Source organism: Nerophis lumbriciformis, linkage group LG18, assembly GCF_033978685.3.
Source record: "Nerophis lumbriciformis linkage group LG18, RoL_Nlum_v2.1, whole genome shotgun sequence".
Classification (NCBI taxonomy): Eukaryota; Metazoa; Chordata; class Actinopteri; order Syngnathiformes; family Syngnathidae; genus Nerophis; species Nerophis lumbriciformis.
The window spans coordinates 19,236,708-19,263,908 of NC_084565.2; the positions used below are offsets into that span (position 1 = coordinate 19,236,708).

The window sequence follows — 27,201 nt, forward strand, 5'->3', positions numbered from 1 at the left end:
GCCTGTCTGTGAAGCGAGGAAAAATCAAAGAGTGAACGGGCTTTGAACGATTAAAAAAATGTTGAGCTTGGACCGTGTTATAGTATAGGTTAGCGAGTAAGGCTGTAAAGAAGATGGGGGGGAAAGGAGGTATGCTTGTGGCAACACGAGTGCTGTGCCACATGTCCTGTTTCATGAATGTGTTGCCGACGACCAGTAGATATGTCTCATGATTTAAAATATTAAAACCCACTAACTTGTATAATATCTAGTGCTGCATGGCCAACGTTGCGAAAATGCACTATAAAGTATAATCATGAATTCATTATGATTACATGTTATAAAAATATTCATGTTATAATTAAACAAACAAACTTGTAGTAGATACTATAAATGCAGTCTTACATTTATGATAGGGCTGGGCGATATGGCCTTTTTTTAATATCACAATATTTTAAGGCCATATATATATATATATATATATATATATATATATATATATATATAGAGAGAGAGAGAGAGAGAGAAGAGAGAGAGAGAGAGAGAGAGAGAGAGAGAGAGAGAGAGAGAGAGAGAGAGAGAGAGAGAGAGAGAGAGAGAGAGAGAGAGAGAGAGAGAGAGAGAGAGAGAGAGAGAGAGAGAGAGAGAGAGAGAGAGAGAGAGAGAGAGAGAGAGAGAGAGAGAGAGAGAGAGAGAGAGAGAGAGAGAGAGAGAGAGAGAGAGAGAGAGATTTTGCCTTAGCCTTGAATTAACACTTGATGCATATAATCACAGCAGTATGATGATTCTATGTGTCTACATTAAAACATTCTTCTTCATACTGCATTAATATATGCTACTTTTAAACTTTCATGCAGAGAGGGAAATCACGACTAAAAAAATCACTATTTTTTTCATACGGTGTTGATCTGAAAATGTTTGCCTCTGCATTTTGATGGTGTGGACGTGTGGCACCGAACGGAGATGTTGACGTGCGGAGTACGTAAATATTTTTTTAATATTGTTGTCCAGCACTTTGGAAACATTTTTGTTGTTTATTTGTGCTAAATAAATAAAGTGGATTGGATTGGAGTGAGCACTCTTCATTCACTAGCAGAGGACTTTTCAAATGATGCTACATATTAGCAGTAATGCTACTTTTTATAGCAACGCTTTTGCTCCACACTTGACAAATTACGGTTGTCTGTTCGACATATTCCCACTTGAAGCCAAACCACCGCCAGACGATGGACCCCCTGCTGTTTTTTGGGGGAATTAATTCTTCCTTCATTTGTTACCAGATTCGAACCTTCTTTCGCTCGTATTACCGCTAGCATCACAGCTAACGTTAGCCATGCTGCTACCTCTCTGCTCCGAGAGGGCGTATACGTATGTGACGTATGACGTGACAGTATGTGACGTGTGTAGAAGCTGCGCTTGCTGTCTGTGAGAAGGAGAGACAAGAAAGAGTAGGAAGAGCCTGTAGTGTAATGCCTGCAGCTAAAAGCAACTGCGTGAGAATGCATACTCGAATATCACAATATAGTCATTTTCTATATCGCACAGACAAACCCGCGATATATCGCGCATATCAATATATTGCCCAGTCCTAGTCCATGACTTTCCTAAGTGACTCACAAGCTAATCAAAATATTTGAGTATCAAATATAGCCATCATATCTCTTCATAAAATGCCTTATTGTGATGGAGGGAAAATATTTTCTCGAACCAAACAAAACATTGAATTAATGAAATAATCTATGGATATTTTACATTTTAGAATGGCTTGAATTGATACGATTAAGGTATATTCTCAACAAAAACAATGAACAAATTAAAGTAACTGTGGATGGTATCATATATTCTTGTAATGTCTACTATTGATATGGTGAAGATATTTTCTCCACAAGAACAAAGGATTATTGATGATGTGGTACAGTCATGAAACAGGTGTGGTTTTAGTTTATAGCATCTAATAGATAAAAACATTAAGGTTTTTTGCATAAATTAAGCATGATGAGTCTATGACAAGTTGAATTTGCATTTATGTGTGTGAAACAAAGTGTTGTAACAGATTTTATTTGTATAATTAACCTGTTCAATATGTCTAAGAAGTGTATCATTATGTCAGAATTTATATGTAAGAAACACTTTCTAAGGCATTGTAAAAATTGTAAAATCTCTTCAACCCCTTCACCCCAGCCTGATATTTTTCCAATTCCTCTGTTTTTTTTACCCAATGAGATTCCTGGTACATAGCAACGTCACTGCTCTCCACAGAAATGTTCCGACTGATGTTTTCATATGTTTGTGACCCGCTACTCTACCAAAAACATTAGGAATAAGTTCCACATTCAGGACACAAAATCTAAGGTTAACTTGAATGCAATCATTTGAATTTATCATAGAATGTTCTTGATGCTTATGCAAAGTTCTGTTAGTACTTTGTTTGAGGCTTAAGCATACATCATATATGAATTAGCTGGAAATGTAACCAGCATTGTCTGCTTTCTGTTTGCTATGTCAAGGAGACTGTGTTCACCTCAGGGCAACATCATGTGATTCATATGGGCAAACTGCATGACGTCTGTTAAAAAACGAAACACAAACACACACATTGTGCAAAGTGCAAACTAAGCATGAATATGACTCAGCAAGAGGAGAATAGAGGAGGTCTTGAGTTTTTTATTTTTAAAAGTCCAACTTGAAATGTGATATTACAGGTCTTTTTCAGATAAACATTTCATGCATGGCATCTGATAATGTTTAGTTTCACTCTCTTTCATGGAAACCTGTCGCTGAACATGCTGTTAAACCACTTTTAAATGACAAGTTACATTTGCATTTATGTGTGTGAAACAAAGTGTTGTAACAGATTTTATTTGTATGATTAACCTGTTCAATATGTCTAAGAACTGTATCATTATGTCAGTTTTTTATATTGGTCGATTATAGATAATTATTGATATTTTTTGAGAAAAATATATTAAATGTTAACATTTTTATTTCAACTGTAACCTTGTAACAATTTGTTTTACCTGTTACATGGCTGTGTACATGTTTTTAGTACTTACCGGTACTAACATTTTATATTTCTTAAAGCACAGACCAGGAGTAGTGAATAATTAATTTATTATAATGTCAATAAAGCTTTATATTATATTCTAACCTAATCCTTGGTTATGGCAGACTATATGTAAAATAGAAAATTGTTTTTTGAGTGCAACGAGAAAAGCCACTGTATTTAATGCCTTTTAATTTATATTTCTATTATTACAATACATCAAGCATATGTTTAATGTATTGTACGATTTTCTGTTAAAATAAAGCCAAATTTCATATTTTTCGTAGTTCCCTTTATTTGGCCAAATAAAAAAATCTGAAGTTGTCTTTAATTTTAAGTTTTAATGCCATGATTTTAACAGTCCGGCCCGCGTGGTAATAGATTTTCGTCCTATGTGGCCACTGAGCTAAAATAGGTTTGACACCCCTGCTCTACAGGCTTTCTATTCCGTTTCCACAACAGCATGTGAAATTGATTGTCAATTGGTGTTGCTTCCTAAGTGGACAGTTTGACAGTGCGTATTCAGAGCACTCTCCCCAAATTATAATAAACACCCCCCTAGTCAACTACTAGTAACATCACTATGAGCCCGTTGACCTTCTAGAAATATAAACTGCAGCTCAGCTTGCTCGCAGTCCTGGCTTGAGGTGAAGGCTAATTCGCTTTTAGCGTAACGTTAGCTCACTTTGCGGGGTGTGTGTGTGTGTGTGTGTGTGTGTGTGTTACGGACAGCAAAGCCCTGTCTGTCTGTCTGCTATTTCACTTGACCTTTTTCTGTGTTGATTGAGCTGTGTTGAAGTAGCAAAAAAGGACATTATGTTAAATGAAGAGTTTCTGTCTCTGATAGTTGATATCATAATGTAACTGCATCATAAAGCCTACATGAACTCCATGGTGTAGTCTCTCCTATTGCTATTGTACTATTTTTTCAGCTTGATATCATAATGTAACTGCATCATAAAGCCTACATGAACTCCATGGTGTAGTCTCTCCTATTGCTATTGTACTATTTTTTCAGCTATAGTTACATTAATTATTAGTAATGGAGCAGCCTAGTTTTGAATGGCAGGGTCGCTGTTATCACATGTTGATAAAAATATAACATTTACATAATAAAAATCAACTACAGGCTTCCCAAATGCTGTAATAAATTAAGCATGATGAGTTGACTTGAAACTGTTTAATGTTGCACTTTTTATATGTAGAAGAAAAGTTTTGTCATTTTATTTAATCTGAGCAACAACTTGAGGCAGTTTAATGTGGATTAACGTGGGCAGAATTATTATAGTGTTCCCAATGTTAAAAGGATAAAGCCATTGTTTACAAATTTGGTAATTAAATAACCAAAAAATGTATACTTTGTTGTTTTCTTACTGTACCGAAAATGAACCGAACCGTAACCTCTAAACCGAGGTACGTACCTAACCAAAATTTTTGTGTACCGTTACACCCCTACAATATATATTGATATTGTTTTGTCAGCTCAGCTCTACATACTTGATTGCCTGTTTTTACTTAATGTCATCTCTGACCTTTTTTTCTATAATTGTCTAAAGCATTTCCTCGTTTAAAATAGCGGATTTCCCCCCCCCCCCCCCCCCCCCTCTTTTGTGTTATTTGTGTTTTGGTTTTCATTTGACCTTTTAGTCTTGGCAAGCCCATTGTTTTGGTCCTAACAATAACTTGTCCGGAGTTGGAGCATGCCTTTTGGGCTGTAATTGTGTGCACAATGACAACATTTCAATCTTCGCAGGCTTTAACTGTAGCTTAAGCATCTTTTACACAATGATCACACACATTTGACCAATTTCAACGGTAACAGAAGATTCAACATCTACATTTTACAAAGAGCACTGCAACATGTCACATTATTCTAACTATATGCAAATGTAATCCATTTTTAAATAATTAATACAAATTAAAACTAGATGAGGCAATTCCTGAAGGAATTGCGCGTGAATGCTCCAATGCTGAAGTTGAACTGAAATGCTGACAGAATGGAGTATGAATTGAAGAATAATTTGAACTGAACTGAAATGCTAATGGAATGTAGGATGAATGTAGAAATTGTTTGAATGTTGAAATCGTTTAAATGTTGAGATAGATTTAATTTAAGAATGGTTTGAATGTTCAAGAGCTGACGCTAAACTGAAATACTAGTGGAATGTAGAAATGGTTCGAAAGTTGAAATAGATTAAAGGTTAAATGGTTTGAGAAATGAAGAGCAGAAGCTGTACTGAAATGTAGTATGAATTTTGAAATGTGAAATGTTGGTATAGTTACAAGAGTTAGCATACTTCATAAGGTTACAAAGTAACTGAATCTATAAATTTTAGCTGTAAATGTATTCCATTAGCTAAACGGCTGGCATAAAAACTCAGCATGCTAACAGGGGAACAGCTAGCATTTTTGTAACATGGCGCCAGGTAACGTAATCCATGATTATTAGGTTTACAATGTCCTAAATTAGCTAAATTACTGAGATGGAGGCAAGGAACGAAATACATGTTTATTAGGTTAAAAAGTACAAAATTACATAAAATGCTAGAATAAAACATTAGCATGTTAACATTAGCATGGTAACAGTGAAACAGCTAGCATACTTTTAGGATGACACCAAGTAATGGAATAAATGGTTTTTACGTTAAAAAGTATGAAATTAGCTCAAATATTAGCATCTTAACATTAGTATGCTAACAGGTGAAAGGCTAGCATACTTTTAAGATGGCGCCAAGTAACGAAATCCATGACAATTTGGTTAAAAAGTATAAAATTAGATCAAATGCTAGCATAAACTGTTAGCATAACTAACAGTAGCATGGTAACGGGAATAGCTAGCATACTTCTAAGATTGCACCAAGTAACAAAATCCACGATTATTACGGTAGGTTTAAAACATAACAATTTTGCTAAAATGTTGGCGTGCTAATATTAGCATGCTAACAGGCAAAAGGCTCGCATATTTTTAAAATGGCGCCAACTCCATTAAGAAGTAAGGAAATAGATCAAATGCTAGCATAAAATGTTAGCATGCTAGCATTAGCGTACTAGCAGGAGAACAGCTAGCTTACATCCAAAATGGGGCCATGTAATACAATTTATGAGCTGAACATGTTTGTGTTATTACTAATTGAATCGATTGAGAAATGTGGGAATTGTGGAACTTGGAAACATTTCCTATTCCTATTTACCGGTCGATCTACGTTCCCATCCTCACCTATGGTCATGAGCTTTGGGTTATGACCGAAAGGACAAGATCACGGGTACAAGCGGCCGAAATGAGTTTCCTCCGCCGGGTGGCGGGGCTCTCCCTTAGAGATAGGGTGAGAAGCTCTGCCATCCGGGAGGAGCTCAAAGTAAAGCCGCTGCTCCTCCACATCGAGAGGAGCCAGATGAGGTGGTTTGGGCATCTGGTCAGGATGGCACCCGAACGCCTCCCTAGGGAGGTGTTCAGGGCACGTTCGACCGGTAGGAGGCCACGGGGAAGACCCAGGACACGTTGGGAAGACTATGTCTCCCAGCTGGCCTGGGAACGCCTCGGGGTCCCACAGGAAGAGCTGGACGAAGTGGCTGGGGAGAGGGAAGTCTGGGCTTCCCTGCTTAGGCTGCTGCCCCCGCGACCCGACCTCGGATAAGCGGAAGAAGATGGATGGATGGATGGAAACATTTCCTATTCATTTCAATTGAAATTTTCTGGTAATTTGGGAAGCGAGATCTTTTTGAAGGCAATAAATAGCATGAATGTCCTGAATGAGCTGAATTGGTTGGTGTTGTAATTATTTGATTCAGTTAAGAAATGTGTTTGTAGGGACAATTTATAATTGAGTAATCGTGTTACAGAATTCCAGGCATTTGAGAATTTCCAGGAAAACCGGGATTTGGTTTGGAACTTGGGAAAGTGTTAGTTTCAATGCCCAGGATGAGTGGAATGTGTTTATGTTTGAATAGTTTGGCCACAAACATCCCAAATGATGACGAGAGTCGTAGAAGAGAAAAGGAAATATTAAAACGGACGATTTATATATTTAAAAAAAACTAGTGGAAGATGGCAGAGTGATTTTCTTCTTTACATTTTCCTTTAGCGATGTCCAGGAAACCCACAATGCGTCTACCTGGCCACATTTGGAGAAATGTGTGCGTCTGGATAAAACATTGATTTGAGTTGTTTACTATGTAAGCCCAAATCAAAACTGTTCTCGAGTTGCCAAGAAATGCTGCCAAAAATGTATGCCGAAGTGAGGAAGATCATAGCCGCACAATTAAGTCAAGTCACTTACTTGGCGCTGACCAGAACCGTACGCGTGTGACAGTCCATTACATCGTGGACTGGGAATTAAAAAGTGCCTGCCTGCAAATGTAGTTTTTATCCGAGTTTGATACATTTTGTATGCTATGTTATTTATTTTACGCAGAAAGCATATGTTTCTATTTTATTTATGTTATGTAATTCTGTACTACTTAAACTGTTTCTTTCCTGTGCTGTAAAGACCCATCTTGACTAACTGGGTTAATAAAAGTGCCACTGACATTTTACGGTATAGTTCAATTTCAGTGAATATCGCTCAAATTTGAACATCTTTATATGTATACTTTCACCGGAAAATATATTGAGGTATATATCGAATATCGAGTTAGGGACAAGCGGTAGAAAATGGATGGATGGATGGAGATGGTAAAAATATATTGACATATACTTTTTCGTCCATATCGCCCAGCCCTAATTTATATACCAAATAGTATATGAAGATTCCCACCTCTACCACTCATGACACTTCAAATGCAGCTGTAGCCAGCAAGAAAAAATGTTTAAAATAATGACATCAAGAGGTTGCCTCAAACAACAACTATTAATTGTTTAACCTGGCACTCACAAGAGACCTCAGCCTTATTTGCTTTTATAAAGCATGCTTGTTGCAACTATAAGACACCTGGTGGTTAAATGAATATACAGTCATGGCCAAAAATATTGGCAACCCTGCATTTCTTTTTTCTTTTTATTATTTGTTTGTGTTGTTCCAATGCAAACAAAAGAAATAAACATGTGAATACCAAAGCTTTTGTAATTTCAACAATTTTCTGGGAGAAGTGGTGCATTATCTGACAGAAATGCAGGGGTGCCAATATTTTTGGCCATGACTGTAGGCATTAATTTGAACAGTTACTGTATATACGTAATTGTGGATCAATAAAGTTTGTCTAAGTCTAATTATAGTACATACACAGTACATTGGTTCATGTTCAATTTTCTCTTTTCTATTTTACAGATAACCCCATTTCCTTGGCCATAGTCTAACCTTGGATGAAGGTGAATGGGCGAAATGAGGAGTAGTAAAAGGGCTCCTCTGTCCTTTGATGTTTCTGTTCATCACCACTCAGATAACAACCTTAATACAGGTATGTAACAAAATAAGAAATTTTCATTAAATTAATCAGGGTTTCCCTTAGGTTTTGTGGGTGCGAAGGGAACAGTACCATTTCCCAAACTTTCGTAGTAGAAGACGTCATTTAATTAATTTGATTGCTGCTCTGCACACAATAAAGTCGATAAGAAATGGTAAATGGGCGAGAGATAAATAAGATAAGGCTATATAGTTTGTTTAATAAGATAACAGTGTGTAGACCTTTAATGTTCATGGATCTGTCTAATTCTCTTTTATTTGTATCAGATTTAGCAACTGCATGGAAGTGTTTGCCTCAGTCCAAAGCTGCTGTAAGTACACAGGAAAAAAAATTGATCTGATCTTATGTCAACCGTGTTTTGTGATTATTAGTTTTGACCTCAAATCTGTTTTTGTTGGGCTTATTGTTTTCACTAATATACAGTCATAATTATGCACTTTTCCTACTTTGAATCCTTGATTGATTGATTGAAACTTTTATTAGTAGATTGCAAAGGAAGAGAATACATTATATGAACAGTACAGTTTCCACAGTATAGTACATATTCCGTACAATTGAACACTAAATGGTAAAATGGGGCGGTATAGCTCGGTTGGTAGAGCGGCCGTGCCAGCAACTTGAGGGTTGCAGGTTCGATCCCCGCTTCCGCCATCCTAGTCACTGCCGTTGTGTCCTTGGGCAAGACACTTTACCCACCTGCTCCCAGTGCCACCCACACTGGTTTAAAAATGTAACTTAGATATTGGGTTTCACAATGTAAAGCGCTTTGTGTCACTTGAGAAAAGCGCTATATAAATATAATTCACTTGACTTCACTTCACTAACACCTGAATAAGTTTTTCAACTTGTTTAAGTCGGGGTCCACGTTAATCAATTCATGGTAGAGGCTGGGCGATATATCGAATATACTTGATATATCGGGGGTTTGTCTCTGTGCGATATATAGAAAATGACTATCGTGAGTATTCGAGTATATATTCTCACGCTGTTACTTTTAGCTGCGGGCATTACACTTCAGGCTTTTCTCACTCTTTCTTGTCTCTCCTTCTCACAGAGATATAAAACAAGCGCACCTTCCTACATACGTCACACGTCGCGCGTGCAACGTCATACGCTCTCGCGTAGCAGCATGGGTAACATTAGCTGTGGCAGGTGGTGCTAGCGGAACGGTGCGAGTGGTAATACGAGAGAGATAGAAAGATGCGAATCTGGTAACAAATGGAGGAAGAATAATTATTTCCCAAGAAAAACAGCACAGGATCCATCGTCTGGCGGTGGTTTGGCTTCAAGCGGCAAGATGTTGAACAGACAACCGTAATATGTCAAGTATGCGGCAAAAGCGTTGCTACAAAAAGTAGCAGCACTACTAATTTGTAGCATTATTTGAAAAGTCACCCCCTAGAGAGTGAAGAGTGCTTGAAGTCCACATGTCAACATCTCCGGTCGGTGCCACACCAACAAAATGCCGAAACAACCAGCACTGACCCAATTGAGCCTGGCTTCTTCCATTTCCACATTAACAAAAAATAGTCAAAAACAGGAGATAACGTCCGCAGTAACCTACCACATAGCAAAGGACATACACTATTTGATTTCCTATTATGCAGCTAATTTTTATTTTACAGTTTTTTAAATATCTTGTGTGACATCATGCACAAAAGTGCACTTTATTTGTTTTAAAATATTGTAGTGGCATTCTGTACAAAAAGTGCACTTTAATTTAGTGTTGTTTTGATATGTCATCTTCGTGACATTATGCACAAAAGTGCACTAAAGTTAAAGTTAAAGTTAAAGTACCAATGATTGTCACACACACACACACTAGGTGTGGCGAAATTATTCTCTGTATTTGACCCATCACCCTTGATCACCCCCTGGGAGGTGAGGGGAGCAGTGGGCAGCAGCGGTGGCCGCGCCCGGGAATCATTTTTGGTGATTTAACCCCCAATTCCAACCCTTGATGCTGAGTGCCAAGCAGGGAGGTAATGGGTCCCATTTTTATAGTCTTTGGTATGACTCGGCCTGGGTTTGAACTCACAACCTACCGATCTCAGGGCGGACACTCTAACCACTAGGATAACTTGTTTTAAAATGTCTGACAATCTTGCACTTTCTGTTTTGAAATTACATGAATGTTTGTGCCACTGCTTAATAACTGTTTAATAAATACAGTTTTGGTAAATTGACTTAGTTGTGATTTCCCTCTCTGCCTGAAAGTTTAAAATTAGCATATATCAATGCGGTATGAACAAGAATGTTTTAATGTCGACACATAGAATCATCATACTGCTGTGATTAAGTGTTAATTCAAGGCTAAGGCAAAATATCGAGATATATATCGTGTATCATGACATGGCCTAAAAATATTGTGATATTAATAAAAGGCCATATCGCCCAGCCCTAGATCAAGTTAATTATTTATAACAAATGGTCCATCGATTTATTGATTGTACCTAAAACAAAGCCAAATCCTTATAGGGTCAAGCTAAAACTTAATTATATAGCCATGAGTTATAATGTTTTTTAAATGCTTTCTGTGTAGTTGCGACGTATCGAAAACCATGTGGAGGCAGTTCCTGGGACAACAGCGCTGCTCTTGTCAGTCATGGACCCACCCAAGAAGACGGTCCGAGGCAGAGGTTAGTTCTAAAATGTTGTTCAATTATGTTATGCAAAATTGCTTTGCATGATTGGGTTATACAATATTGAAGTAACACTCCCATCATCACAGATGAGACAATAGCGTCTGTAAAGTCCACAGAACATTGTTGGTCAAGTTCCAACGGCAGACGCTCACGCAGCCCACTAAGGAATGCCACGCAAGACAGCAATGTCGACAAGCACAACAGCCTGGTGCTCAGGTCAACACTGCCTTTGTACAGGTTGGTGTTTACAAAGCCTATAAATATTTATGTGTCTGTGTGCTACATTTAATCCAATACCAGTTTACTATGTACTCTGGTCTCATACAGCTTACGAGTTTTCGGGATACAAACTTTTCTCTCAATTGTTTTGCTTTAAGTTACAAGCAAAAATTTGCGTTACGAGACGGCCTACCGCTAGTTGGCTTATTAAATAACACAGTAAACCCTGTAAAATGCGATCAAAACACCCAGTTTTACTCGCCAACATGAACTTATAGCTAGAGATTGACATAACTTAGTTTTTCCTTTCATGGAAATGAATACATTTAGTCTAAAGGACGATGCCGAAAAGAAGAAGCAAATGATATTCATTCAATTAAAGAAATCATCAAAAACATTACAGAATGTGTTACCACAAGTAGATTGCCAAACTGTGGGAAACAGTATATGCTTCACCGGGCAGAATGAATAATTTGATTAATAGTTGGTTTAAAAAAATTATAGTGATTATAATTTTGGCCATTATTGTGCAGCCCTAAAATATTTAAAAGTTAGTTTTAAAAGGTATGTTTCATTTAAAATTGTAGGGTTTTTGGGGGACCAAACATCGATTAAAATAATTTTAATTTATTTTCACGAGCGATGCTGCTTTGCAATACACGTTTTTTCGAGGTACTAGCTGTGTCACAGAAACAGTTAAACTCATATCCAGAGGAACCACTGTAGATTCTATTTCATTTGAGATAATGTGAATAATTGATTTTCCCTCATGAACTTCAGTATGGGCAGATGCTGAACGCTATTGTCATAAACCCGATTTCCCAACTATAATTGTAGTTTATCAGCACAAAATGTAGATACCTTGCAAATACACCCTTTCTAATATGTTAGGACATGGCATAACAGAGCAATCGATGGTTTAGTAAGTTTCTGGCGATACCATAACTTATTTTGGAGGAATATCATTTTACATTAACCAGAGAAGTGCAAAAGCCTTAGTTTTAATGCTTGACTCTAAGCGTTCATTAATCACGATGAGGATTATGTTTTTCCTAATATTTTACTCATTACAATCACTATATTCACGTCAGCAATTGTGTGTATTTTCATGCACATTTCTAAATGTGACCATCTATACAAGACCCCCCACCCCCATATGCAGAGTGGATTTTGAATTAAGACTAATCTTGATGCATTTGCTGATCCAATGTAATCTGGTTTGTATCTAGCGAGACCGCCCCTCCATCACAGCCTTTATCCCAGCTGCAAGCTTACCAACTGCAGTCAGGGTCAGGGCCTTTGTCCCCATCCTCACAGTCCCTCTCAGACCCTCCGCTGAGTAAGCCTGTGTACCAGCAAGACACTCGGGACGAGCAGACAGATGGGCATCAGGACGCCACACACTCTGAAGACAGTGCAGAAACCCACTACCTCAATAACCCGCCCACTGTGGACACCATACAGACTTATGCAGATCCGTCAACAGATCTTGCAACAGAGGACCTTACTCCTGGGACACAAATCACCCAGAGAATGGATTATCAAGAATGCAGTCCACCTCTACCGCCACACACATGTAGATCGGAGGGCAATCCTTCTACCAGTCCAGGCTCAGATCCCCAGCGCTTGTTTTTCCTGAGGCGACATCAACCTAATGATCAGTTGGAAAAGCTCAAAGAGCGAATTCGAAAGCAGGTAAAACATCAAGAGGCGGCTGCAGAAAAAGATAAAGTCTTGGACCGTCTTGACCAGCCCATTAAAGCTGCCTGGAGTAAAAATGGTGGCACCAATAACATGCCCACACCCAAAATAAGGAAAGTAGCAGCTGCACCTCAAGTGTCTTCATACAAAGGTATCACTGACCTCTCCTAACATTATTATAGTTTTTATTATTTTTTGTAAATAAACTTACTCTTGCATTGCTTTATTTTCAGGCTTCAGCAAAACCGAGCCAAGGTCCCATACTCCACATGGAAACGATTTAAAAGAGGAGGATTTTCACCGCTTAAAACGAGACATATGCACAGACCTGTCAAGACAGTTGGCTGGTCAGACAAATAACACACACCTTTGCGGTACTCTAAGGAATTACACTTAAACAGGTCTTATATATACATTTTTTGATTACAGCAACATCCAGGACACAACATGCAAGGCATCGTTCTTCGGCGAGAGAAGTTCCCAAACCAACCAGGAAGATTCACAAAGCTGCTCCTGTCCAAAATGCTAAAACAGGTAGGTTTGTTTCTACTTCAGTCACCTAGATACATACAATGTTCTCCCTGATGGTTCATGTGTCAAATATATTTTACAATAGACTTTGCGTTGAGAATTACCTTTTTGTGCATTAAATAGGTAATACAACCTCATGATGGATTTACCATTGTTTAATCGTGCTTGACAATCACAGTAGGCTAAGTCCTGAGTGCAAACACTAAATGGATGTGTCACATACATCTGTTCTCTACCTGATTGGTCTTTAACATTGGTCCGAGACCCCTAGTGGGTCCCTGTAAGTATTGCAGGGTGGTCATGACATACGTCACGCAGAGCTACTGATATTTATCTAGGTGTAGTTAGCCCACGGGCCTATCTTAGGCGGCCGAGCACAGTTGAATAGAAGATAATAACTTATTAGCGAACATTTTTGTATCAGATTTCTAAAAGCCTCAGCACACTCATTGAGTACAGTATTTTCGTTTTTTAATGAAAAAGTTAACACTAGGTCTTTAGATCACACGTGTATATGAGTATTGTTTTTCAAAGGCGATTCTTAAAAACAGTAGAGCGCTTGTCAAAAAGGATTTTTGACTACTGTAAAAATATGACTTTCACTATACGGTATTATCCATTTGAAGAGATAAAAACATTGGACATGTACAAAAACAAAATCACAACTTAATGTACAAGTCCTGCCCACTGGTCCTTAGATTTCTGAAAATATGACCCCCATAAAGGTTTAGTTGAATAGTCCTTAAAACTAACTCTGTTCATTCTTTTTGTATTGTAATTTTTTTTAGGCAAACTGATTTGTCTAGGTTTTATTACAAAATAAGACCTTTGTATTCATAAAGCATGTATAACTAATTCTTATTAGCAGTCAGATTAATAGCAGTTTAATAAGCGTGCATTACAAGTGGACATTATCCTTATTAAAATGTTAAAGGGAACTGCACTTTTTTGGAATTTTGACAAGACAAAAGGTTTTTTTTGTTGGTTTTTTTGCAGTCAAACATGTAAGAATTGGCATGTCCTAAGTGGCTAGCAATGTAGCAGATGGAAGCAATTAATTCTACCTACAAATAACTCAAAAAATGCATTCAAAAACCACCAACAATGCTTAATTTATGTTCCGTAACTTGTATAATAACCAAGCTGTAGCTACATTGTTATTGTAAGAGCGAACATGGAGGAACTCTTTGTCCAGCAGAGAAACACGTCGGCATGCTTCGGTCTTAGCAGTAAAAGCTAGCTGCGGCAAGAGATAAAATAGCACCCGAATTGCGTTTGAGTTTGTTAATGCACAACACAGTGCGAAAGGACACCAATCTGTATTGGCTAAAAAACATGAACACTCATATTACAGTTGAAGTATTAGCCCACTTTTCATGTTTTGTTTTTACACATCTAGCTCAACAGCATATGCGCTGTAGTTGGAATAACACGCATATAATCAATAATCAAGTGACTCACTCGATGGACAGTTGTGCGTTTGGTCCAGCTGGCCGGAAAAGTTTTTTCCAGTTTATTCTGGGTAAGCACTCAATTTACCGTATTTTCCGCACTATAAGGCGCACCGGATTATTAGCCGCACCTTCTATGAATTACATATTTCATAATTTTGTCCACCAATAAGCCGCCCCGGACTATAAGCCGCGCCTACGCTGCGCTAAAGTGAATGTCAAAAAAACGCTGCGCTAAAGTGAATGTCAAAAAAACAGTCAGATAGTTCAGTCAAACTTTAATAATATATTGAAAACCAGCGTTCTAACAACTCTGTCCCAAAATGTACGCAAATGTGCAATCACAAACATAGTAAAATTCAAAATGGTGTAGAGCAATAGTAACATAATGTTGCTCGAACGTTAATGTCACAACACACAAAATAAACATAGCGCTCACCTTCTGAAGTTATTCTTCATTCGTAAATCCTTCGAATTCTTCGTCTTCGGTGTCCGAATTGAAAAGTTGCGCAAGCGTGGTATCCAAAATGGCCGGTTCCGTCTCGTAGAAGTCATCGGGAGTCAGTGTCGCTGTTGTTCTGTGAATCCTGCCTTCCGGAAAGCTCGGACCACAGTTGTGACCGAAATATCTGCCCAGGCATTTACGATCCACTGGCAAATGTTGGCGTATGTCGTCCGAGGCTGTCTGCCCGTCTTAGTGAAGGTGTGTTCGCCTTCGGAGCTGTGTGAAAAAAGCCACCCGGCCTCTTCGCGTAAACTTCCCTTAACCACTCGCTCATCTTTTCTTCATCCATCCATCCCTTCGAGTTAGCTTTTATGATGACGCCGGCTGGAAAGGTCTCTTTTGGCAAGGTCTTCCTTTTGAATATCACCATGGGTGGAAGTTAGCATGGCAAGCTAGAACCACAGTGAAGGATGACTTCTCATTCCCTGTGGTGCGAATATTCACCGTACGTGCTCCCGTTCCACAGTGCGGGTCACAGGAATATCAGTTGCTGTGAAATACGGTAGTAATCCGTGTGCGGATGGAGAGATTGCGTCTTTTTATGAACCGGATCGCTTAGTAGGAGCCATTTTGTGGTCTTTACAGATGTAAACAGGAAATGAAACGTACGGTGATATCCGCGCGTTTTTTCTTCTTCTTCCGGGGGCGGGTGGTTGCTTACAGTAGAAGAAGAAGCGCTTCCTGTTCTATGGGGGCGGGTGCTTTCCTTGGCGGTTGCTTGCGTAGAAGAAGAAGCGCTTCCTGTTCTACCGGGAAAAAAGATGGCGGCTGTTTACCGAAGTTGCGAGATCGAAACTTTATGAAAATGAATCGTAATAAAGCGCACCGGGTTATAAGGCGCACTGTCAGCTTTTGAGAAAAATTGTGGTTTTTAGGTGCGCCTTATAGTGCGGAAAATACGGTATGTCGAAATAGCATGCGTCCAAGTTCCACATTTACAGCATCAAAGTCCCGCCGACCTCACTCTCTCGGCTTCCATCTGCTCCAGCGTTTCACCCTTCCTTTGTGCTCGCTTTTAGAAGCAGTAGTTCATCCTCCGTATATTCAGCTTCAAAAATACAACGTTGAGAGTCCTAATTTTTCCAAAAATAGTCATCTTTGTTGTCTGTTACCAAGTCTGCCATGATTAGAAAACACTTGGGTTTGTTTCCGGAAGTAGGACACACATTTGTTGCCGGAAGTCGGAAGTGCACTGCTATGGAAGCGGAAATTAATGTGCTGATAAAATCAGTTCCAGCCATGTTTAAAATGACCAAAATGCGGTAAATATTGTTCATATTACATATTGCTATGAATGTAGGGGTTCAAGTTGTCTTAGAGGGCTTTGAAGGCTAGAATGATTCCAAGCGTTTTCATCTTTAAACTCATTAAAAAAAAAAAATCTCTTTCATAATGACTGTGAGCGATAGGCAAAATTCCACAAAAAAGTGCAATTCCCCTTTAAGGTCACATCAGGATACGGAGTACTGGGTGGCAATCATTCGATGTTATAGCTGAATTTTAAGCATTTTAAAGCAAAAAAAACAGTGCGGCCAGTCACTTGTAAATATGCTGGTGATTCGGGGTGAGAGTGTGGGGGATGGGGGAGATCAACTGGATTGCAAAGACCAAATGTTGGCAGCCATGTTCAGCATATGCACACGGTCAGCCTCTACCTCTGTCTCATCCAACTGTGTTTGCTCGCAAACATTGACCGAAAGGAATTGAGATTGACTGCCTGTTCTGGTTGGATGCACAATGATTTATGCTCTGATTTGATAATGAGGTTTCCCCCACTGCAAGATCATGGACCCTGCGGACTGGCAGGGTAGGGCATTGGCATCCAAGCTTAACTCAACTCAGCACAGCAGTGTTCATGGTCTGGCTAAGATGCTTCGGAATTCTGACCACAGTTTTCCCTTTGATTATGGATTGAAATTGGCGTGGCTACACCCCCCCCCCCCCCCCCCCCTTTGCTCGGCTCTTATAGTTTGGTTCAAGTGGTTCAGTTTATTCATCCATCCATTTCCTACCGCTTGTCCCTTTCGGCGTCGCGGGGGGTGCTGTAGCCTATCTCAGCTGCATTCGGGCAGAAGGCTAGGTACACCCTGGACACCACCTCATCGCAGGGCCAAAAAAGGTTGAAATTCTTCTGTTGGATTAGAATGTAAATTATGTATGAAATTCCATCCATCCATCCATTTTCTACCACTTGCCCCTTTCGGGGTCGCGGGGGGTCGCTGGAGCATATCTAAGCTGCATTAATGTAATATAACTCAAGTCCAAGAACATAATAAATCCAGTCTTGTTTTTATCTTATATTTAATGATAATAATAATAATGGAATATATTCAGAACTATTAACTATGGGTTTTATGTATTGTTTAAACTTACCACAATTTAAGATGCCATATATGCTCTAATTGTAGCTGGGATGTTTACTTTAAACCAGTGGTTTTCAACTTAAGTTCAAATAGGTCCCTAATTTAGGGGTGCTCATAACCTCCCTTGATTACGTTTCAGGCATGTGGAAACTTGGGGAAAATGCTGAAATCCACATTTTTATACATTAATTTTCAATTAAAAATATCACTTCTGCGTTTTTTAAATGAAATGGCAATAAAAACACGGTCTAAACACATTTTATTGAACGCTAACCTCAGCCGCAGATACTTGCTGTTCCTTTTCCCTAAACGCCACAGTAAGTTGCAGGACGGGGAGACGATCAGGAGGATAGAAACAAGCTTGCTAGTTAGCTAACCATCTAGCTAGCTAGCTTGTTGTTGTCTCGGTTTGCTCTCTGAGCCACAAAGTTGACGGCTGTCGTTTTTGCTGCTAATCATATTTGGATGATTATAATCCAAACACTGTTATTTCCAAACCGGTTGTAGTTCGAGAATATTTGTCAATAGCCAGGGAGAAGGTATATTTTAGATGAGTCAAAGTTGACCAACTTCTCGATTTATAGCTACATCCTTCGACCATACAAGTGAAGTGGCATGATTTATGATGTAGAATTACCTTTCACCTAATCAAGAGGCGATGCAGCAGCAGCAACTCATTATGTCAATAGCTGCAGGAGCAAGTTACCTCTCTGATCAATGCACTGCTAAAAGTAGTTACTCGGCGTTAGCGTTTATGATAACAATATCGATAATACTTATTATACTTATTAGGGGTGTAACGGTACACAAAAATTTCGGTTCCGTACATACCTCGGTTTAGAGGTCACTGTTCGGTTCATTTTCGGTACAGTAAGAAAACAACAAAATATAAATGTTTTGGTTATTTATTTACCAAATTTGTAAACAATGGCATAACATACATATACACACAGGGTCCATTGCCAGGGTTAATGTGGTCAACATATATAAAATAAAAACTAAATAGGATAAGGCTCAGAATGGTTTCTTAACAAAACCTTTCCACATATAAAGTGCTTTTTTTGATTGATTGAGACTTTTATTAGTAGATTGCACAATACAGTACATATTCCGTACAATTGACCACTAAATGGTAACACCCCAATAAGTTTTTCAACTTGTTTAAGTCGGAGTCCACGTTAATCAACATTAAACTGCCTCAAGTTGTTGCTCAGATTAAATAAAATGACAAAACTTTTCTTCTACATATACAAAGTGCAACATTAAACAGTTTCAAGTTAACTCAGCCTCAGATGAACTTTTCTGTAAAAGCAGTATTGTTGGCGGTTTTTGAATGTTTTTAGAGTGATTTATTAGCTGCATTTTTAGCCACCTCATACTTGTATATTATGAATGGATTGTTAATGATGGGAAAATAAAAAAATAAAAGTGAAGTTCCCCTTTTAGTTGAGTTCTCTTCCTTTTTTACCAAAGTAGGTGTTGGTAAAAAATATATATACATTTAAATATTAATACAAAAAACATTGCCATGTTTTATTAGAGCCACTGTCTGTGAACATGAGTAAAACAATTTTTGTGCTTCCAGAGGAAATAATCAACAACTATGAGTTCATACATTCTGGTTTGAAATCACTATTTTTATTTTCACTTTCTTCATATTACAGAGTGCCATGTTAGTATTTATTATTTTGTCACTGTCCTCTCCAGCCTTTGCGGCTGGTGATCATGGCGAGAGAGAGAGAAGATGTAGTAAGCGGGATGTATTGTTCTTCTTTCCCCTCAAACGCTCACTTCTCTCTGTCCTTCCTCTGCATAAGTCTTACTCGTGAGAGAGAGCGCGCTATATTGTTTTTTCCTTTCGCTGTAGAACAAAAGCGACCAGCTGCTGACCCCAATGCAACGAGTAAAACCCTCTTGCACCTTATTTATTAGCGATGTACGGTTATGTATTGGCTGTGGTTTGTTTAACTGTGAATTGCTCAGAACGTTGTGGGTAGATTTTGATGGAACTTTGAGCAAATGTCAGAAATGAGATATGGCACAGGGTAAATATTTTGGAGGTTATTTGGCTATTCGGAGATAGAGCCTGGAGGAGGTCTGAACTCTCCAAATGCTTTTGTAGTTATCAATAATTTTGATGTTCTAATGTTTTACAGCTTCCCATCATCGCTCCCATCCAGATCAATGCCTAAAAGCAAAACCCCACCCTCACCCTAGAAAAATAGACAGGACTTACAAGGCATTTCAAGGTCAATCCAAAAGCCATGGCCCATCCACTTCTAGCTCCATGTCTGTTGGTCAACGCAAGTACCCAGCAGCTCAAGGCAGAGAGCTGTTGTCATCGGACATCGGGGCCATACATAATGACCCTGACCTTGGATGCAAAACAGTCGAAGAAGAGGAGCGGTCTCTTCATTTATCTGAGAGAAGTAAAAGTAGTCAGAAGGGGAAGGCAAGGTCATTGTCTCAAACAAGGACTCCCCTCTCCTTCTGGGGAACTGAGGCGCCAACATTTCGCCCTTCAAGAAACTGCCGTAGTGCCAATCCTTCCCCACACCGACCAGAGTCCTCTTATGCGGTTGAAATGAAGGAGAAAAAGCGCCACTACGATGCAGATAAAATTCGTCAGTACATTCTCAAGCAGAAAGAGGACAGAAAGAGACGACAAGCAGACCAGAAGAAGTCATTAATAACGGAGACAGAAAAAAGAAACCAGAGGCTTCAGGAGCTCTACAGGAGGCAAAAGGAAATGGCCAAGACAGTGGTCAATCCCACTGAGGCTCCTGTAGTCCCTGTGCCAAAACGATACAGAGACGAAACCTACAACCTCTCAACAGTGGAGGAAGTCACACAGAGTCAGCATTCTGCTCCCTCAAATCAAGTGGTATGTATTTCAGGCTTCAAACTTATTAGTTCCGTCCTCAACTTGCTTATTGCATACTGTATATTGTAGTAAATGAAATGGTTGCTTGACTCATATGTATCCTTCTACTACAGAGACTAATGTATCAGCCCTCTGGAGAGTCTGATAAAGAGAACAAAAAAATGGAACTGCTGCAAAGCCCTTCAAGTAGTGACAGGTCTTTGAATGATCAGCTATCTCCTCCATTAGAACGGTATACAAGATTCATGTCTACTTTACTTCAAATTCCTATACTATTTCTCAATTGTTTTAAGAATCTTAGAGGTCCCACAATAGTTTTATTGGATGTACAGTATATCTATATTAATGTGTCTATACACCGTATTTTTCGGACCATAGGGCGCACCGCATTAAAAGGCGCACTGCTGATGAGCGGGTCGATTCGGGTCTATTTTTATACAAAAGGCGCACCGGATTATAAGGTGCATTAACGGGGTCATATTATGATTTTTTTCTAAATTTAAAACACTATCTTGTGGTCCACATAACATGTACCGTATTTTTCGGACTATAAGTCGCAGTTTTTTTCATAGTTTGGCCGGGGTTGCGACTTATACTCAGGAGCGACTTATGTGTGAAATTATTAACACATTACCGTAAAATATCAAATACCGTATTTTCCGCACTATAAGGCGCACCGGATTATAAGGCGCACTTTCAATGAATGGCATATTTTAAAACTTTGTTCATATATAAGGCACACCGCATTATAAGGCGAATAGAATAGACGCTACAGTAGAGGCAGGTGTTAACGTTATGCATCCATTAGATGGAGCTGCGCTAAAGGGAATGTCAACAAAACAGTCAGATAGGTCAGTCAAACTTTATTAATAGATTACAAACCAGCATTCTGACAACTCTGTTCACTCCCAAAATGCATAAACAGCTGTTTTATTATTTTCCCCGAGGTAAAGTCAGTGACGTGGTGTTTTGTTTATCTTTTAACAACAGCAAGGTATTACATGTAGTGCAACATTTATATCACATAGTGAAGGGGAACTTTTCCCTGATTCAATAAATCAAATCAAATCAAATCAACTTTATTTATAAACACTTAAAAAACAGTGATACTGTTACGGTAAATCAAACGTTATAATATAGTAATAGTAATAGCTTCGAGTGTTACAATATAGTAACACTCGAAATAGTGCAGAGCAATAACAATATCAATAACTCAACGTTGCTCAAACGTTAATGTCGCACAACACACAAAATAAACATGTAGAGCTCACTTTATGAAGATATTCCTCATCCACGAATCCCTCAAATTCTTTTTCTTAAGTGTCCAAATTAAACAGTTGGGCGAATACGGCATCCAACATGCCCGGCTTCGTCTCGTCGAAGTCGTCATTAATCGAGTCAGTGCCGCTGCTGCTCTATTCCCATGTTCTACTGCGTGACTGATCGTCTTAAGTTTAAACTCTGCGTCGTAAGCGTGTCTCTTAATAGGAGCCATTTTGGGGTCTTTACATAAACAAACAAATGGAAATGAAACGGCATGCCTCGCGCAGTCATATATCCCAGCATGCACCGCGCGCTACTTCTTCTTCTACGGGGGCGGCTGCTTACCGTAGAAGAAGAACTTCTACGGGGGAAAATGAAGACTGGGGGAAATGAAGTCGGCGGCTGCTTACCGTAGTTGCAATTGATTGATTGATTGAAACCTTTACCTGTTGGAGGCTCAATATTGGTCCATATATAAGGCGCACCGTATTATAAGGCGCACTGTCAACTTTTGACAAAATTTAAGGTTTTTAGGTGCGCCTTATAGTGCGGAAAATACGGTAATATTATTTAACTCATTCACGTAAGAGACTAGACGTATAAGATTTCATGGGATTTAGCGATTAGGAGTGACAGATTGTTTGGTAAACGTATAGCACGTTCTATATGTTATAGTTATTTGAATTACGTTAACATACCAGGCACGTTCTCAGTTGGTTATTTATGCGTCATATAACGTACACTTATTCAGCCTGTTGTTCACTATTCTTTATTTATTTTAAAATGCCTTTCAAATGTCTATTCTTGGTGTTGGGTTTGATCAACTAAATTTCCCCAAAAAATGCGACTTATACTCCAGTGCGACTTATATATGTTTTTTTCCTTCTTTATTATGCATTTTCGGCCCGTGCGACTTATACTCCGGAGCGACTTATACTCCGAAAAATACGGTAATGGTGGTTCTTTGGTGAAAGTGTTGCATAGATTATGTTTTACAGACCGTTTTCAAGTAGCTTTCTGAGCATCTCTTCAGGATGCGCTGTTTTGTGGGCGGTCTTACCTAAGTGGCTCACCTTCGACGGCGTCTTCTCCCCATCATCTTTGTTGTAGCGTGCAAGGACAGGAGTGGAAGAAGTGTCAAAAGATGGAGCTCACTGTTCTAATGACATTCAGACTTTACTTAAATCAATACCGGAGCAGCATCTTCTCATCCATGGCTCAATAATGCAACATTAACGCCGGAATGAAAAACCGTCCGACCGGAAATCTCTAATAACTAAAGCTCCGTGGGTGAATTATGTAAACCCACTACAGATTTAGCGCTTTAATAGCTAGTCTACTGACAAATATAAGTAAGAACTTTATGCTACTTTATATTAGAAATGGCAACAGTGGAAGATGAATGCCACGTAAGATAGAGAAAAAGAAGAAGCTTATGACTACAATTGCGGAGTCGTACACATTTTCAGGACTTATGCAGATCCCAAATACACATCAGCAGGTACCAGAAGGTAAGAAAAGTTGGTTTTGCATAATATTGCGGAAAAAACCCCCAGATAATGTGGCTGCTAAAAGGGGCCATTTTGCGGTTCTTATACACACACCATAATAATACTTGTATGTTTAATGCGCCGACAATCCATCAAGCGGTGCGGCTTCATAGCTTACCAAAGTCGTACTAAAAACATTTTGACAGATTTTTGAGCGCTGTGTGTAATGTTCTATATTCTCAATGGAACATTTCAAGTTTTGGTGTTGTTTACTGCTATCATATTGCAGTCTACACGTATCACTTATTTATGACTGCCGTCTACTGGTCGCACTTATCATTACACCATGTACCAAATAAAATTGCTTCGAGGTCGGTAAGCACAACCAGAATTATGCCATACATTAGGCGCACCAGGTTATAAGGCTCACTGTCGATTTTTGAGAAAATGAAATAATTTTAAGTGTGCCTTATAGTCTGAAAAATATGGTATATCTATCTATCTATCTTTATCCACTTCTCACATGTCCATTTTTAACTTTACACCTGTACATTTTTAATGTTACACCTGTCCAATGCCATATATCAGGTATTATAAAGGGACACTGAGAAGTGGAAGGGACACAAATGTTAGTCACACTAGCTTGGCTATTCTCAGGGAAAGCAATCAATCACAACTGGGCTGGTTATTTTTTCTATTAGGACGTTTCACCTCTCATCCGAGCAGGCTTCATCAGGTCATGCTCATAGATTTAGATCTGTCAGATCTAGTCTGAGAGCCGATGATAAGGCCCAAACAATTTATATTTGCGCATCCACAGTCAAGAATGGTTTCTCTCTCTTGTGGTGTAAAAACAGCTGCTCCTGCCATCAATGTGTGAATGTGTGTATGAATGGGTGAATGTGGAAAGGGTGTCAAAGGGCATTGAGTACCTAGAAGGTAAAAAAGCGCTATACAAGTATAACCCATTTACCATTTAGATGCAAATGAGTGACACCTCTGTCAATGCCAACAGCAGCCATTAGAATAAAATTCCCCCTTGTTAGCATTAAGGTATTGTGTGGCACGATCACTGTAAAACAACCTCGACTATCACAAAATCGGTCGTTAAAATGGAATCACCCTCGTTAGCATTCAATTCCATTGTATTAACGGCACAAAGGGGGACCTGAAACCAGAAAAGTGTCAATGTCCTGGTATTTGATAAGAGACTAAAATGATAAGTCTCTTAGGAATGGTGGAAACTTGAAGGACAGTATAGTAGGTGGGAAACAGGTGGTGCCACCTCCTCTGTTCAGGCTTGTATTTTCAACCTTGTCATAGATGGCTTCCCCTCATTTCTCTTTCGAACAATCCATCATCCCTGTCCAAAATATTTAGATTGTTGTCCTCAAAAGTAGGATTTTTCTCTATGAGATGCAAGTAGACCGCTGAGTCTTGACCTGAAGTCTGTGTGTGGTGTGACATGTGCCTGCTTAGTGATTGTTTTGTTCCCCCACTATATAAATCAATGCAATCTTCACTGTACTAGGCAGGATTCACCAGATTGTTTTTCTCTGTGTCGGTTACCCGGTCTTTGGGGTGCACTAGACGTCTCAGTGTTGTGGATGCCTTTTCCTTCTTCACCCACTCTATTTGCTTTCCTTCTGGATCCCGATGCAGTTTTTAGGAATGACTAGCTGGGGTAACCACATGTTTTGAGGACCTCTCTCAAGGGTTTGTCTTTCTTTTCGGCCTGTGGGCTGGTGGGAACATTCTTAGCTGTGTGTTGTATGGTTCTGATAACACCTAGTTTGTGCTCCAGTAAATGGCGTAAGTCAACAAGTAGATCTTGCTTAATACAGTCATGGTCAAAAGTGTACATACACTTGTAAAGAAGGGCTGACTTGAGTTTCCAATAATTTTTACAACTCTTATTTTTTGTGATAGAGTGATTGAAGCACATACTTGTGTGTCACAAAAAACATTCATGAAGTTTGGTTCTTTTATGAATTTATTATGGGTCTACTGAAAATGAGACCAAATCTGCTGGGTCAAAAGTATACATACAGCAATGTTAATATTTGGTTACATGTCCCTTGGCAAGTTTCACTGCAATAAGGTGCTTTTGGTAGCCATCCACAAGCTTCTGGCAAGCTTCTGGTTGAATTTTTGACCACTCCTCTTGACAGAATTGGTGCACTTCAACTGAATTTGTTGGTTTTCTGACATGGACTAGTTTCTTCAGCATTGTCCACATGTTCTTAATTTGGTTTAAGTCAGGACTTTGGGAAGGCCATTCTAAAAACTTAATTCTAGCCTGATTTAGCCATTCCTTTACCACTTTTGCTGTGTGTTTGGGGCAGAGGTGGGTAGTTACACGCTACATTTACTCCGTTACATCTACTTGAGTACGGTAACCTTTGGGATAAATTGTACTTCTAAGAGTAGTTTTAATGCAACATACTTTTACTTTTACTTGAGTATATTTATAAAGAAGAAAAGCTACTTTTACTCCGCTCCATTTATCTACATTCAGCTCGCTACTCGCTACTGATTTTTATCGATCTGTTAATGCACGCTTTGTTTGTTTTGGTTTGTCAGACAGACCTTCAAAGTAGGATCTATCGCATGCCTGTGTTTTACCAATTACATGCAGTCACTGGTGACTTGACTCAGTTTCACCAATCAAACAGAGCCAGGCGGTCACATGATTAACAAGCTTAAGCTTACATGAACTCAACATCAAATTTGAGGAAGCACATGGCGGTAAGTAACGTTAGTAGATATTTAGGCTGTCATTGTAGGCTGATGTTAGCGTCCCTGCTATGAATCACTGTCAAATGTACATCGTGTGGGGACATTTATTAATGCACTGCAGCCGCATAGACACACACACACGCACGCATGCATAGAAACACCAATCAGTGTGTTCCCAGGTGCAGCCCACACCTATCAGTTTATGGTTTGCGTAAAGGCTAACTTTGTATTTTCCTTTGTAATCTCTGCTTACTGAGCATATGGTGCTGTTAAGTTATTGTGGCTCAATTTGCCTTAATTTTTTATGTTAATGTATTATTATTTAATATATATTATTGTTTTAGTTGCTTAAGAGATATTCCTGGCTCTGAATTTGCTCATTGCTATTTTTATGTTTTTGTGCATTATTTGTTGCCGTCATCATTAAACGAACAGGTTACTCATCAGTTACTCAGTACTTGAGTAGTTTTTTCACAACATACTTTTTACTTTTACTCAAGTAAAGATTTGGGTGACTACTCCTTACTTTTACTTGAGTAATAAATCTCTAAAGTAACAGTACTCTTACTTGAGTGCAATTTCTGGCTACTCTACCCATCTCTGGTTTGGGGTCATGGTCCTGTTGGAACACCCAACTGCAACCAAGACCCAACCTCTGGGCTGATGATTTTAGGTTGTACTGAAGAATTTGGAGGTAATCCTCCTTTTTCATTGTCCCATTTACTCTCCGTAAAGCACCAGTTCCATTGGCAGCAAAACAGGCCCAGAGCATAATACTACCACCACCATGCTTGATGGTAGGTGTGGTGTTCCTGGGATTAAAGGCCTCACCTTTTCTCCTCAAAACATATTGCTGGGTATTGTGGCCAAACAGCTCGATTTTTTTTTTCATCTGACCACAGAACTTTCCTCCAGAAGGTCTTATCTTTGTCCATGTGATCAGCAGCAAACTTTAGACAAGCCTTAAGGTGTCGCTTCTGGAGCAAAA

At 39.0% G+C, this 27,201-nt stretch overlaps 1 protein-coding gene across 5 annotated transcripts in view; it reads left to right on the forward strand.

Annotated features, from left to right (window-relative positions):
* Positions 1-27,201, forward strand: part of cep350 (centrosomal protein 350) — an 83,498-nt gene that overhangs the window by 11,986 nt on the left and 44,311 nt on the right. For all 5 annotated transcript variants that reach the window (XM_061977793.1, XM_061977797.1, XM_061977796.1 and 2 more), the window contains 9 exons: positions 8,287-8,416; positions 8,689-8,732; positions 10,965-11,061; positions 11,154-11,304; positions 12,516-13,138; positions 13,221-13,334; positions 13,417-13,521; positions 19,994-20,721; positions 20,835-20,953. In XM_061977793.1, coding sequence (XP_061833777.1) covers positions 8,332-8,416; positions 8,689-8,732; positions 10,965-11,061; positions 11,154-11,304; positions 12,516-13,138; positions 13,221-13,334; positions 13,417-13,521; positions 19,994-20,721; positions 20,835-20,953 — 2,066 coding nt within the window. In that variant the 5' untranslated portion in view covers positions 8,287-8,331. The remainder of the gene's footprint in view (positions 1-8,286; positions 8,417-8,688; positions 8,733-10,964; positions 11,062-11,153; positions 11,305-12,515; positions 13,139-13,220; positions 13,335-13,416; positions 13,522-19,993; positions 20,722-20,834; positions 20,954-27,201) is intronic.